This window comes from Myotis brandtii, unplaced genomic scaffold (genome assembly GCF_000412655.1).
Source record: "Myotis brandtii unplaced genomic scaffold, ASM41265v1 scaffold133, whole genome shotgun sequence".
In the NCBI taxonomy this organism is placed as follows: domain Eukaryota; kingdom Metazoa; phylum Chordata; class Mammalia; order Chiroptera; family Vespertilionidae; genus Myotis; species Myotis brandtii.
In genome coordinates, this window is record NW_005354718.1 from 3,261,600 (window position 1) to 3,277,582 (window position 15,983).

At 45.7% G+C, this 15,983-nt stretch overlaps 1 protein-coding gene across 3 annotated transcripts in view; it reads left to right on the top strand.

The window, feature by feature from the left end:
- Positions 1 to 15,983, top strand: part of CAPN3 (calpain 3) — a 46,085-nt gene that overhangs the window by 11,581 nt on the left and 18,521 nt on the right. For 2 of the 3 annotated variants that reach the window (XM_005860306.2, XM_014534836.1), the window contains exons 1-3: positions 13,642 to 13,724; positions 14,521 to 14,689; positions 15,682 to 15,810. In XM_005860306.2, the coding sequence (XP_005860368.1) occupies positions 14,570 to 14,689; positions 15,682 to 15,810 (249 nt within the window). In that variant the 5' untranslated portion in view covers positions 13,642 to 13,724; positions 14,521 to 14,569. Of the gene's footprint in view, positions 1 to 227; positions 238 to 6,447; positions 6,496 to 10,664; positions 10,735 to 11,972; positions 12,092 to 13,590; positions 13,725 to 14,520; positions 14,690 to 15,681; positions 15,811 to 15,983 lie in introns of those variants that run through there. The other variant, XM_005860301.2, reaches the window with a different exon arrangement.

Here is a 15,983-nt window from a genome sequence, read left to right on the forward strand (position 1 = left end):
GTCAGGCCTCACCTTTTGCTAGGGCAGAGCTGGGTCTCGTCTTCACCCACATTTCTCCGGTGTGTGCCTTCCCTCTTTGCTGTTGTTATGATTACAGCCCCATATGCCGCTGTGCTTTGCCTGGTTGGTCTAACCTGGTTCTTGGCCCTGTTCTTCCCCACAACCTGGGTCAACTAGTCCCCTCTGCCAACACCTGGACCTGAGGAAACCTTCTCCCAGACAGACAGCAGCCTCTTTGTATTCCAAGCAAGTGACTTTATTCCCTATAGTTCTCATACCTGGAAATCCCTTGCATTAGACTCTTTTTAAGGATAGAGTTTATGTAAGTTTCCCAAGCTGCAATTCCACATGAACCATATCTCACCAAGTCTAGAAGGTTTGGGTACTGGTACTTTCCTGATCTTATCAGGTGTCCAAAGAAAGTCATGACCGCCACCCAGCTGAATGCAACTGAAGGGAGCTTTTAATGTAAGATGCATCACCACTTCAGAGATACTAAAATGTGAGGGGGGTGCTTTAGAATGGAAAAATAAGCCCGGTCAGTGTGGCTCAGTGGGTGAGCATCAACCTATGAACCTGGAGGTCACGGTTCGATTTCTGGTCAGGGCACAGGCCCAGGTTGGGGGCTCAATCCCCAGTGTGGGGTGTACAGGAGGCAACTGATCCATGATGATTCTCTCTCATTGATGTTTCTATCTCTCTCTCTCTCCCCCTCACCCTTCCTCTCTGAAATCAATAAAAATATACTTTAAAAAAAAGAAAAAGAAAACAAATAAGACCCCTTTGTTATTTAATGCAGTTCTGCCATCTCCTTCCTACTCCTCTTCCCAAACCAATTCTTTCGCCCCCACTGCCTATCATGGACTCAACCATACCTGCTGGGTTTTGTGCTGTCTGTCTGACTTGGTCTCCTGCCCCTTTCTGCGTCGTCATCATGCAGGCAGAACCAACTCCTCCCTTGTCCCAAGACTCTTACACTAGTGGAGGGTGGGGGGGATTCATCACATTCTTCAGATGAGGTCTTGTCACTACTGCAAAATTATCTTTGATTTTTTTGCACCTGTTTAGCCAAATGTGCTTAACAAATGTGAACCCTTAGCATGGCAGACTCTTCCATTTCTCTCTTCAAGAGGGAAACTCATAAGGAAAAGTTAGGAAGATACTTGAGATTACAGAAAAAGTAATTTCTCTCTGGGAGTGGACATGATTGTTTTCTATGGAGAAAAAAATTTAATTGCCGTTTACTTATAAAAGGAAGAGAACCAGAAACCAAAGAGGGATGGGGGGCACAGGGCAGGAGGCCACACGCCCCAGTGTCATCCCTCCCTTGACCTCAAAAGTCTTTACTGATGATGAACTTGTGAAATGCCTGAGGCAATTAACTTTGGGGTAAAGGGCGGAAGTTAGTACCTTGATTTTTACAAGCAGGACTGAGCCAACACACCCGGAAGTCAGAGTGTGGAAAGCACAGGGGTGGAGAGAAAGAAGGAAGCATAAAGAAGCAAACTGCCAGGAACCCACTGAACCCTGGTGGGGTGAGGAGGCCTTGCCCTCTCAGAGGCCATGAAGTGGGGGTGCAACATCTCCAAGGAACTGGGAGGCCCCGGCTAACACCTGGGCAGCATTCTGCTGAGGAGAAGCTGACGCTTGCTTTACCATTTTCATCCAACCTTCAACTTTAAATGATCACCATCGGAACTATTAGAAGTTTATTACATTCTCCCAGAACACAGGAATATAGGTTTAAAACTGCTATTAAAAACTCTTATACATCATAAGATTGAAAATGTTTGGGAACTGCTTCTTTCAGCTATTTCAGATAAGCGGTGCCCCGTCTCCTTCAATAACCATTAGTTAGTATCTTTCACAGTCTGAAAAGTCGTCCTAATTTCTAGCCAGAACTCTTCCAGCCACAATTTTAGCACATTATCTGTAGCTCAGAACCAGAAGACGGCGAAATAGTCGGCTGACTTCCTCTGTATGATAATTCTCCCTACTCGTGAATAACGTCATCCTTCCTTTACTTGCTTTTCAGCTCGAATACTCGTAGACTCCTCTAACTTTACTCCCTAGGTATGATTTTTTTCCAACGCTGGGGAGGTCCGTGCTATGATCCATATTTAGTCGATCCTCATTATTCATGGATACTTGTGAACTCACTACTCACTAAAATGTCCTTGCAACCCCACAGTCAGTACCCGTGGTCATTTGTGGACGTGTGTAGGGCAGTGGAAAATTTGAATCACCCTCAGAGCAGGTTCCCAACTGAAGTCAAACAAAGCGACACTCTGCCTTCTTATCTCAGTCCTTTTCACAGTCTATTTAGTGTCACATTTTTCATATGCATGTGCTTCTTGTTGGTGATTTCTCTGTTTAAAATGTCCCCCGAGCCTAGTGCTGAAGTGCTGTCTAGTGTTCCTGCGTTCAAGGAGGATACGATGTGCCCAAGAGAGAACATGTGGGTGTTAGATAAGCTTCATGCAGGCATTAATATGGTGCCGTTGGCTGTGAGATCAATGTTAATGAATCAATAATATATAGTGGATCAGGCATCTTTAAACAAAAACACACATAAAATAAGGCTGTGTAATTATCCGTTGATGAAAATGTGTGATCAGAGAGACTCCCAGGAACCTAGTCCTGTGTTTCCTCCAGGAGCAACAGCTCAATATTCACTAAGTCAGTGTTCACAGCGACTTTATAGAACGTAGCTACTATGAGCAAAGAGAATCGCCTGTATTTCCTATGTGCTCTGTGTTCTTAAATATCCCAACTCGAAACAATACTCCAGAGTGTGAACAGTATGAAACACGGCCACACATTTTAATCCATTCCAGTCATTATTCTTTTTGATGTTTAAATTGACCAGTCTTTGAAGAGTGGGAACAGCCCCGCCCCGGCCCATAAGTGACCTGTATCATTGACATGACCCCATTCATCTTGAATAGCGTCTTTGTTTTCTGGCCACAACACGGAGGCCCAGGCTCATTTTGTTTAGTTCTTGGCCCAGACCTGGAATGAATCATTTCTTTAAGGAGCCGGGTTCCTTTTAGCCTGAAATGGAGTTAAAGAAAAGGGGTGAAATGTAGAGGATAGCTGACCCCCAACTTCCTAGGACCCAGTGCTTGGCCGTTACATCAGCGCTCTTAAGTTGGAAACCTCCTGCAACCCGTGCTGACGCAAAGGTCTCCTGCTCTAAGGGCATCTTCCCTGTGCCCCATGGACTCTATAATTAACACTCCACCCTGTGCATCGTCCCAGCTAAGAGTTCACTTGACCTGTTACTCAATTCTGAAAGAAGAAATCTAGGTTAAAATAAATTACTCCATGCCAGTGTGAGATGAGAGGAAGGGAACAGAAGTACAGAAACACCCAGGCTGTGCGCAGTGAGCCCTCTGTCCTTAGGGCACAGGACACAGTCACTGTGTAGCTTCTTCTCTCAGGGACATTATTTATCTTTCCAGTGAATTGGGCTTGGCAGGAGGTCTGCTTGTAATCTGTTTTAGAGAGTCATCTTCTGTCAGACAGTTTAGAGAGAAGTGGGATCCCTAGGCTCGCCGCAAAGAGGAAGAACTGGGGGCATTGTGCAGAGTGTTCAGACGGCTGTATTTAGAACCAAACAAACCTGGTCGGAGCCCTGGCTCTGCCACTAGCAAGTCATATTACTCTCTAAGTGTCATAATGGGATAATGATATTTTATCTTGTGGCTGTTCTGAGCCAGCATCCATAAAGTCTAGTAGGTGCTCAAGGTAAGGCAGCAATTACTATTAGCAAAGGACGCAAGTATAACAATGATGAAGTGCACAGGCTTTAAAGGTCAGACAAACTTGATTCAAATCCCAACTCCACCTCTTAACAATGTAACCTCAGGCAAGTTACTGACCATGCCTGGGCCTCAGTTTCCTCATCTGTGAAAAGAAAATAAAAGATTCTCCGTCATAAAGTTGTTTAAGAATTGAATGCGCCGAAACTGGTTTGGCTCAGTGGATAGAGCGGAAAGGAAATATAACACAGGATACCACCTAGCTAAGAAGTGAATAATATTTTCCTAATAATACTAAAGAAAACACTGAATTTTAATTTTACCAACATGTATGATATAACTATTTGGGGAAGATTGTGGACACAGTACAATGTGAGAAGCCTAAATCTCACTCACCAAATAGGAATTCTATTGATACTTGCTAAAAATAATAAATTAAAAAGTAATATTTTAAGCATAGTATTTAGAAATATAGCAGCAAATACCAGAAGAATGAGCTAAAAAATTTGAAAGTGGCTGTCTCTAAGGAGAGAGATTTGCAGGTGGTGAGGATTTGCAGGGCAGGAGACTGCTATTTTTCTATGTACTTTTGTATTTTGTATTTTTTAAAACCTTGTTCATGTATAAACTGAACAAAAATAACTGATTTTCTTAAAATAACTGATCTCGCCCAGCCAGTGTGGCTTAATGGTTAACATCAACCTATGAACAAGAAGGTCACAGTTCAATTCCTGGTCAGGGCACATGCCCGGTTGCGGGCTTGATCCCCAGTGTGGGGTGTGCAGGACAGCTGATTTAAGGATTCTCTCTCATCATTGATGTTTCTCTCTCTCTTTCCCTTTCTCTCTGAAGTCAATAAAAATATATTAAAAAGAAAAGAACTGACTTCAAAAGTTATTTTGCCTTGGCCTGGTAGCTCAGTTGGTTAGAGCATCGTCCCCTATGCCAAGGTTGTAAGTTTGATCCCCCGGTCATGGCACATACAAGAATCAACCAATGAATGCAAAAATAAGTGGAACAATAAATTGATCTCTCTCTCTCTCTCTCTCTCTCTCTCTCTCTCTCTTCCTTCCTCTCTCTCAAACCAACAAATAAAAATTTAAAAATAAGAAATTTTTAAAAACTATTTTGAGCTTTTATAGTACCCTGTAATGCTAAAGTCATGGTTTCAGACTCTAGTGGACATAAGAATCTCCTGGTATTCTCATTTAAATTGCAAAGTCCCAGACTCTTAGCAAAAGTATTTGAATCCTTGGGTCTGGAATGAGCCCTCAGAATCTGCATTTTAAACTGACATCCCAGGTGATTCTGATGTTGGTAGTCCACAGACCACACTTTGAGAAGCACAGAATAGACGAAGGCCGACAGGAGTTAATGAGTAAAGGGAGACAGCATCCTCCAAGTGGGCAGGCTGCCAGACCTGAGGTTCCACTTGCATCAGCTCCCGGCTCTCACTCAGCACTGCCCGTTGATGCATGGTGAGACTTTGAAAAGGCTGAGCTTTCTTGTGAATATAATCCTGACACACATTTATCCTCCTTCCCCACCCATCACATTCTCTGCCTCATAGGTCCTGAATTTGCAAGTGTGGATGTCTGTTCACTGCCACTGGGGCCCACTCTAACAGGGACTTTCATTTGAGGTTGAGTCACCTACTTTCGTGGTCCCTCTAGCAGATTAGAGTCCCTAAATGGCCAGTCAAGGTCTTTGGGGGGATGGGGCAGGGACATCAGGAGAATGAAGGCTTCATTAACCTCAGACAATGGCTTGGGGCAGATTCCTTCTATGCATTCAGCAGCCTGTTTAGGATTAGTGTATACAGCATGTTTTGAAGGCCTCCAGCTATATCCCATTGGCCACCAGTGTCAAAGGTGGGAATGCCTTTTGCTGAGACAGGGTAAGCCTCTCTCTAACTATATTTTCTCTTTTTTTAAAAAGAATCCCAGCCCTAGCTGGTTTGGCTCAGTGGGCAGAGCGTTGGCCTGCAGACTTAAGGGTCCCAGGTTCGATTCTGGTCAAGGGCACGTGCCTGGTTGCGGGCTTGATCCCCGGTAGGGGGCGTGCAGGAGGCAGCCAATCAATGATTCCCTCTCATTGTTGATGTTTCTATCTCTCTCTCCCTCTCCCTTCCTCTCTAAAATCAATAAAAATATATAATAAATAAGTAAATAAGTAATCCCAGCAAGGCTGAGGGAGGTACCCTAAAGATCTAACAGGCTATTGTGGCCTGTCCTGGGGCTGTCCCTGGCTCTCTCACTCCCCTTGCTAGCTCTCCGACTGGCCTGGTGTTGCCCCTTGACTGTGGGCTCAGGGGCCTCCAGCCCAAGCTGCTGACTCTGACCACACCCTCGCTCTGGGCTGCGTTCATTTGCATCGAGTTGCTGAGGGTGGAAGGCTAAATAGGCTCCAACCCATTCATGAGAGGATTAGGTCTGGACTGAGGGCGAGGTGAAGGCCCAGCTCCACTCCCTGAGCCGTCACCATGCCCTACATGCTGCCAGGATTCTTCTGTGAGCGTGTGATCCGGGAGAGGGGCAGGAGAGACGGAGAGGGCACTGTCACACAGCCCCTCAGGTTCGAGGGGCAGGATTTTGTCATTCTCAAACAACGCTGTCTGGCTCAGAAGTGCCTCTTTGAAGACCATGTGTTCCCAGCTGGTGTTCAGGCCCTGGGTTCCTATGAGCTGAGCCAGAAAACCAAGATGAAGGCCATCACGTGGAAAAGACCAAAGGTAGGGATGGGAGCTTTGATGCTTCAACAGACAGCTCCCGGGCAGGAGGTCAAGTGGCCCAGAGCCTGAGGCCATGGATCCTCACTCTGAGCAGGTGGCTTTATCAAGGTTCTCCTGCCCAGGTGCCCTCAGAATGCCTTCCTGCTTCCTCCTGAAATGGATGTCATGTTCTGTTCCTGAGTTAGAGGTGGTTATAATATTTCATAGGTCCCTGAGACTGTAAATACCTTTAAGAGAGCTAATGCACTGACTTAAATTTATAGTAAAATAGTAAATGTAATTGATTATCATGTCTCTTCTTAAGAGCGGGTATTCTGGGGATGGGAGCGTGGGATTAAGAATACTAAGGCTCACCGTTTCAAGGAGAGATCTGTGCAAGATGGTGAACAGTTAGGAAACAGGAGGCTATGTTCTGCCTCCTTTTATTCACATAAAGTATTGAGAATTCTGCATGGAAACTTTTTCTATTCTCTCCATTTATGTATGTATTTAATCACTTATTTATTTCAGTGTGGACTCGTGGATAGTTATTTTGTATTTTGTATTGTGATCAAATATTGCTTTATTTTCTTGCTCTCATTATTAGCCATTAGAAGTTCTTTCAGTTGACTCCTATCCCTTTGACATATCCTTATTGCTGTGAGGGTTATTTTCTTTTTCTTTATTGATTAAGGTATTACATATGTGTCCTTATCCCCTCATATTGGTTATGCTTATATGCATGCATACAAGTCCTTCGGTTGATCTCTTACTCCCCTCCCTTCTGCCCCCCAACCCTCTCTGGCCTTCCCGCTGCAGTTTGACAATCAGTTTGAGGCAGCTCTGCCTCTGTATCTATTATTGTTCAAAAGTTTGTAATGGTCTTTATTATCCATGAATGAGTGAGATCATGTGGTATTTTTCCTTCATTGACTGGCTTATTTCACTTAGCATAATGCTCTCCAGCTCCATCCATGCCGTTGCAAATTGTAAGAGTTCCTTCTTTTTTACAGCAGCATAGTATTCCATCGTGTAGATGTACCACAGTTTTCTAATCCATTCATCTACTGATGGGCACTTAGGCTGTTTCCAGATCTTAGCTATGGTGAATTGTGCTGCTATGAACATAGGGGTGCATATATCCTTTCTGATTGGTGTTTCTGGTTTCTTGGGATATATTCCTAGAAGTGGGATCACTGGGTCAAATGGGAGTTCCATTTTTAACTTTTTGAGGAAACTCCATACTGTCTTCCATAGTGGCTGCACCAGTCTGCATTCCCACAAGCAGTGCACGAGGGTTCCTTTTTCTCCACATCCTCTCCAGCACTTGTCTTTGGTGATTTGTTAATGATAGCCATTCTGACAGGTGTGAGATGGTGCTGCATTGTCGTTTTGATTTGCATCTCTCAGATGATTAGTGACTTTGAGCATGTTTTCATATGTCTGTAAGGGTTATTTTTTCTTTGAGTGCTTTCTTACTTTCTGATGCTATAAGATGCTCCAGTCTCATTTTATGTATTTCCTGCCACACCCCTAGAATCAACATTTCCCCATGGATCCCTGGTACCTCTTACTGGAAAAGTATTAGAAACCAAGAGCAGAAACTAGGTGTGCTCATCATTTCTGGGGTGTCATTGCCATCGTCTCTCTCAGTTGATAGACAAAGGAATTCCTTGAAACTTCTTCTCTGACCAATGTGTTATTTAGATGTGCTGTTTACTTTGTAAACATCCTGAGGTTTCCAGTTTTCTTATTGATTTCTAGTTTCATTCTGCTGTGGTCTGAAAATATACTTAGTATGAGATCTATTCTTTTAAATTTGTTGAAGGGTGTTTTATGGCCCAAAATGTGGTCTATTCTTCCATGGGATATTGAGAAGAAAGTGTATTCTGCTATTATTGAATGGAGTAGTCTATAAATGTCAATTAGATTAAGTTGATTTATAGTGCTGTTCAGGTCAACTATATCCTTAATGATTTTTCTGCCTCCTTAATCTATAATAACTGAAAGAGAGTGTCAAGGTCTCCAAATATAATACTAGATTTATCTACTTCTCCTTTCAGATGTGTCACTTTTTGCCTCATGTCCTTTAACACTCTGTTGGTAGGTGTACCCACCTTTAGAATTGTATGTTTTCTTAGAGAAATGACTCCTTTATCATTATGTAGTATCTCTTTATCTCTGATAATGTTTCTTGTTATAAAATTTGCTTTGTCTGAAATTAATACTCCAGCTTTCTTTTGATTAGTGTCAGCATGGTAGATCCCTCTCTAGCTATCCGAATCTTTGTATTTAAAGTAAAATTTTTAGCCCAGCCAGTGTGGCTCAGTGGTTGAGCATCAATCTATGAACCAAGAGGTCATGGATTTGACTCTGGTCAAGGGCACATGCCCAGGTTGCAGGCTTGATCCCCAGTAGGGGGTGTGCCAGAGGCAGCCGATCAGTGACTCTCTCATCATTGAAGTTTCTATCACTTCCTCTTTAAAATCAATTAAAAAGTATCTTTTAAAGTAAAATTTATATATATATATAACATATAGCCGGGCCTTTTTAAATCCACTCTCATGATCTTTATCTTTTAATTGGTGAATTTAAAACATTAATATTTAAGTTATTATCATATAGTTGGGTTAGTATCTACCATGTTTGTAACTATTTTCTATTTATTGCAATTGTTCTTTGTCTCTCCCCTTTCCTGCCTTCTCTGGTTTAATTGAGTATTCTACGTGATTCCATTTTATCTCCTCTCTTGCGTATATCAATTATGGTTCTTTTTTACAAATATGATAATGGTTAGAGTTTCCAATATACATTTAAAACTAATCTAATTCAACCTTCAAATAACACTACACCATTATACTGTATATGTAGTCTAGTATCTTAGAAAATTTCCCATCCTTCCCTTATGACATTACTATTGTTCTTTTACCTTATTCATATGCTATAATTACTCAACACATTGTTACTATTATTACTTTAAGCAAAGTTATCTTTTGATTAAGAGTAAGAAAAGATGCCCTGACCGGTTTGGCTCAGTGGATAGAGCGTCGGCCTGCAGACTGAAGGATCCCAGGTTCGATTCCGGTAAAGGGGCATGTACCTGGGTTGCGGGCACGTCCCCAGTGGGGAGTGTGCAGGAGGCAGCTGATCGATGTTTCTAACTCTCTATCCCTCTCCCTTTCTCTCTGTAAAAAATCAATAAAACATATATTTAAAACAAAACAAAACAAAAAAAACCCCACAAAATCTACAAATTATCTCAAAATTTTAAAAGTAAAAAAACAAAGCACAAGACACAGCCAAACAAAAATTAAAGCGCCTTGTGTTGGCCTCTGTTGGGCACACATAACGGCTGGGGCAGAGGTGCCCGGCTGGGCTAACGTAAATAAAGAAGTGCGCCGCCCCCCCCCCCCCCCCTCGCAACAGAAGTGGAGGCTTTTGAGGCACATGCCAAATTCACTCTCTGCTCTCCTCAGTTCTCAAGTTCTGTGGGCCCTGGGACGTTTGCTGACTCTAAATATCTATTACCATCTTGGGAGAAAGATCCTTATTTTCCCTCCGGCCCTTTTTTCCTGTCATAGAACAAAACAAAACAAGAGCCACGCTTTCTCTTGTCCCTTTGCCAAAGATGTGGCAGTAAAGACACTGCCCTCTGAGGGGCATCCTTAATAAGACAGTATGTCAGTGTGAGGAGGGAGCCGTGTGGAACAATGGGAAAGGGGGCATGCTTTCGGCTTCTACCACTTACTGGCTGTGTGTCCTTGGGCAAGTTTCTTACCATCTCTGAGCCTTGGTTTCCTTACCTGAAAAATAAGAATGATGGTATCCAACTCACAGGATGTTTTTGGAGGCTTAAATTAGTGGCGTGTATGTAATACTCCTGGCACACAGTGCCAGTACTACATAATGGACCTCAATAAAGAATAGCTACAGGCCTAGCTGGTTTGGCTCAGTGGATAGAGCATCAACCTGAAGACGAAAGGGCCCTGGGTTCGATTCCGGTCAAGGGCACATGCCTGGGTTGCGGACTCAATCCCCCTGGGACATTCAGGAGGCAGCCGATCAATGATTCTCTCTCATCACTGATGTTTCTATCTCTCTCTCCCTCTCCTTTCCTCTCGGAAATCAATAAAAATATATATTTTTTAAAAAGCTACTACTGCTGTTATTCTCTGCTTTTTGTTTCACAGGAAATTTGCGAGAATCCCCGATTTATCATTGGTGGAGCCAACAGAACTGACATCTGTCAAGGAGAATTAGGTAGGAAGGTCCCTCAGGTCATATCCAGCCGAACGATCCAGGGGCAGTTAAAAGGTGTGATCCCTTTACAGGAAATAAAGGGACGGTAATCTGTTTTTATTGTTAATGAATTTTGGGGGCAGGTTTTTATATTATTTTATGTGCTGGTGATTGCTTCATTTAATTTCTGTGCCTCCCACGTCTCTTGTTCTTTGCCATGTGTCACAGGAAGTAGACCTCCTTCCACAGCCTCCCTTCTAGAGTCTCAAGGACAGGCACACATCCCACTCAGCAAGACAAAGCCCTGCTTTTGACTGTTCGCATCTTCCTTAAAAGGCAGCTCTGAAACCGTCTGCGTACCAAGCATGGCCCTTGGGAACATAGAATCTGTATATACACACAAAACGCATTACCAAAAAGAGCACTTGAAACTGGAACTCTTGTTTAAATTGCCCCAGAATAACAGCTCCTTATTAAAAGAACCTTTCAGCCTTGGTGGGAAGCTCAGTTGGTTAGAGCGTTGTCCCAATATGCCAAGGTTGCAGGTTTGATCTCTGGTCAGGGCACTTACAAGAGCAACCAATGAATGCATAAATAAGTAGAACAACAGATATTTCTCTCTCTCTCTCTCTCTCTCTCTCTCTCTCTCTCTCTCTCTCCCTCTCTGTCATACACACACACACACACAGAGCAAAGTGTCGCCTCTGACTACATATAGTGCTCTGCCAGAAAGGAGGTTCAGGAAGTAAGAAAATGTCCCCTTCTCATTCCATTGCCAGCAATGTCTTAGCGCCCCCTGCAGACTGGTTCCAGAGCAGCTGCCTAACAACTCCTTACAACACAAACCCGCTTGACTGGTGCCTCTCAGATGCCCAGTCTCCACTGAGGTCAGAGGGGAAATGGACTCACATTGCAAAGATACAGGGCAGGGCGGAGTTCCTACAGGTGTTCTGAAGAACGGCCCAACTATGACCTACTGCCCTGCTTACACTGAGGCCCAGAAAGGAAATGAGCTAATATTGCAGTTGGAGGAATTGCCCACAGCTTTCAGGAAAACCACTGGGGAGGGTGTAAGTTGCCCTACTGGTCGCATTGTCAAGGGACTGCTGTGGAACTCCTTCTCTGGTTGACACCTCTGTAAGGTCAGGCCTGGAGGTAGGACAGTCAGCACCACTTGAACTGTGCTCTTCAGAGAAGTGGAGCAGCATGGCCGGGAGGGACGGCCCCCCCTTTGACCTGTGCCCCGTGTTTGCCTGCAGGGGACTGCTGGTTTCTCGCAGCCATTGCTTGCCTGACCCTCCACGAGCACCTGCTTTTCCGAGTCATACCCCATGATCAGAGTTTCATCGAAAACTATGCAGGGATCTTCCACTTCCAGGTAAGGTCCTGGGGGTGGCCAGCGACAGTTCGCTCGCCACTAGTCTCCTGGCCTTGTCTTTCCTGTGGCTGTGGGCAGTGGTCCCCTTAAGGCCGCAAGCCTGTGCGGAAGCAGTTGTTTATTTCTGCCCTTCACACTCCCCCTCACACACCTTCCGCTATGCCCCAGAAAAGCAAGAAGACATCCTGTTTGTTGGACTCTGGGTCTATTTTTGCCTCTCCGGCTGGCTGGCTGCTCTGTCATTACCCATGGCCCTTCTCAAGTAGGCCCCTGAGATATTAGCATGGAGAATCCTTAAAGGAAGCCCCATCGACAACGGTGGCTTCTGTTTATTTGTTTCTATTTAAGGCAGATCTACCCCAAGTCTATCACTCACCTCTCCTAGGCTCTGGAAGGAAAGTCTGGTTAATCTGGGGACTAGGTCTCTGGTTTGGCCCAGAAATGAGTCTGAGTTCCAGCATCAATTCAGCCATTGGACATTTTCTGGATCCAACATGTCTTGGCATAGAGCCAGATCTGGTGCTGGCCCCAACAGAGTGAGTTCTACATGTGGGGGTCTAGCAGATACCAGGGTTCTGAGGCATCCATCTGTCTCCCACCCTAAAGGCTCCAAACATCTTGATTGGCCTAAATCATTGGTTGACGTATCTGCTGATCCTGTACCTCAGGACTAAAGGCCTCAGAAAAGTCTCTTCAGGTTCAGGGTCAGCGTCCTGCTGCGTCCTGGCACCGGGGGAGGCAGCCAGGCCCTGAATTTTGTTTTTTCCCCTGTACCACCGAGCTGCTAGTTTCCCACTGATACTTAAAGGGTCTGATGTCTAAAGGGACATAAATACAAAAACCAAATAGATTTTTGCCCTCTTGTCAATAAGGGGGGTAGGAGAAGATGTCATTAGAAGAAAATTAAACTACATTTGAGTTTCTTCAATTAAAACAGAATTGTTCAAAAAAGAACAACATCCAGAATTGCAAAATTATTGGACAATTCTCCTGCTTCGGTCAAAGTATGTTCTGGGCACATTTTCTTCCATGTTCATTCTCTTCTTCAGCAGCAATTTCTACCTTGTTTGCCATCAAGAAATACATAAATCAACACATCACCTTCATCTAGACCAGTAGCTCTCAACCTGGCTGCATATTAGAATCAGCTGAGGTGCCTAAAGACGCTGGTACCTAGGCCCCACCCCAGACTTACTGGGCTGGAGAATGACAATTCCAAGTCCTCAGATATTCATGTAGCTCCTACTATCCCCAGCCCTGGGCTGGACTCTGTGGAAGAGACGAAGTGGTTGGTAACTGCTTCCTGCCCTCAAGGAGCTCACAGTCCACTTAGAAACAGATTCACACATGCCAAACCCAGAATAGTATGAACAAGCACCAAGGTGCAGAGCTGAGGAAATGGCACTGCTCTGGGATCAGAGGAACCCCGGTGCCCCCTCAGGAATGCTGGGTAGGGACACATTTCCCAACGGTAATCTGAGCTCGCTGCTTCTGTGCAGTTCTGGCGCTATGGAGACTGGGTGGACGTGGTTATCGATGACTGCCTGCCAACTTACAACGATCAGCTGGTCTTCACCAAGTCCAACCACCGCAATGAGTTTTGGAGCGCTCTGCTGGAGAAGGCTTATGCGAAGTAAGGCCACGCTTTCGAAGGGGAGGCAAGTCTAGAAATGAGGAGGTGGGCTGCAACACCCAGCCAAGGTCTCACTCGTGAGAGGAGGCGTGCATATCTGTGCACTGTGCACGTGTGTGTGTGTGTTCAACTGTGACCCAAAGTCAGAGAAGATCGAGTCCAGGCAGAAACAGCTCTAACTAAAAAGATTCTGTTTAAGAACAGAAAGGAAGACATATGTAGGAAAGCTTTAGCTGTAGCTTCCCAGAGTGAGCTCTTTAATTCTGTCTTTGTAGTGGCGTTACAAGTCCTAGATCCAAGCATTATATTTCTGGAGCTCAGATCTCAGGGTCTTGCTTGGCTCCACCTCATGAGCTTGCAATATATTCATAAAGCCATACTGTCGTTCAACTTAGAAGGCCGACCGTCTGGTGGCTTTAAGGAAGCCCTACCTCAGGGTTCAGGGTTGTCGCTCAACTTAGAGGGCCGACCCCAGCTACTGGTGGCTTTAAGGAAGCCCTACCTCAGGGTTCAGGGTTATAATGGAGAGAGAGCTATCGGGGAGTGGGAATAGCTAGTTTCCGGTCCCAGTGCTCTGGCTCCCTGTGGCCCTGGGTGAGTCACCTAGCCTCGGGAGTTCAGCTTCTCCTCCGTGAAGAAAGGGAATCATAGTACCGATCCACTAGCCTATAGGTTTGTTGGAGAATTGATGAGAGAACATCACAGGACGCAAGAGTAAAGTTCTGGTGGCAGTGCTGCCTGGGTTACGTTTCCTGGAACCCTGTGACCCCAGATTGGTCTTCATCCTCTCTCCAAGGCTCCATGGTTCCTATGAAGCTCTGAAAGGTGGGAACACGACAGAGGCCATGGAGGACTTCACAGGAGGGGTCACAGAGTTTTTTGAGATTAAGGATGCTCCCAGAGACATGTACAAGATCATGAAGAAAGCCATCGAGAGAGGCTCCCTCATGGGCTGCTCCATTGATGTAAGTCTGGGGTGTGGGGCGCAGGGCAGGGAGCAGCCGCATATCGGAAAGCCTTACCCGGTGACTGGCAGCACAGGGTTCTCCTCTGAGACCCGAAAATGTTTTGCCTTAGGAAGCAGGAACTGGCTCTCAGCTTTGAAAATTGGGAATTTCTCAAGGTAGAAGAGTTCTTGGGCATTTTCAATAAAGAGGTAGGACAAGGACATATCGAGCTCTGGAATACTGGGAACAGGTCCAGAGGCCTATATCAGTGTGGGCCTCTGTGGTGGGAACATGCCCCCATGAAGCTGGCCACATGCTTGGCGGTGGGCCTGAGCCCACTGGGTCCCTGAGAAAGCCTCTCAGTCGTTGGGCTTTGATGGCCACTCTCCCTTGGGGCCTGTTACGGGAACAGGTCCAGAGGCCTATATCAGTGTGGGCCTCTGTGGTGGGAACATGCCCCCATGAAGCTGGCCACATGCTTGGCGGTGGGCCTGAGCCCACTGGGTCCCTGAGAAAGCCTCTCAGTCGTTGGGCTTTGATGGCCACTCTCCCTTGGGGCCTGGGCTCTGTGTTGTGATGTGGGAGGAGCTCAGCCTGCGGTCCCCCTCAGTGTAACGAAGTGGTTTGAACTGAGACCAGAGTCAAGGGTGAGGAGAAGGCAGGCTGGCCAGGCCTGCTGAGTGTCAGGAGACACGCCTGCCTGGGGCTGCTCAGTGCACGCTAGTCCTGGTGCTTTCCATAGCAAGGAAGAGGCCCAAGATGAATTACTACTCCTTCCTCTCCCAATACTCGCCTGGAGAGGAAAGGTTGGGGAGATCAGCTAGCATAAGACACCCATAGATGAACATTTTTTTCCTGTATCGCTTTTCTCCATCTTTTCTCCATTCATGCTGTTTCTCTCTCCTCTCTTCCTTTGTCTGTCTCCTCCCTTCCTCCGGTCTCCTTCCCTTGTTATCACCCTCCTTTGTTCTCCTCCGGGACTGCCTCCTGCCCTCCCCGTGGGGCCCCAGGATGGCACAAACATGACCTATGGAACCTCTCCTTCTGGGCTGAAAATGGGGGATTTGATTGCACGGATGGTGAGGAATATGGATAACTCGCTGCTCCGCCCCACAGGCTCAGATGACAGACCGACCCGGGTGTGTACGCCTTCAAATGTCGGGAATAAGCACCCCTCCAACCTGCATGACCTGGCCCTGCATGTCACACTCCCCTCAGTAGCCAGTGCCTCACACACAGGCCCCCACTTGGGGCCTCCCAAGGGTCTGAGTTGGAATAATTTGCCTGCTCCAAGGTTCCTGAGGGTGGGAGA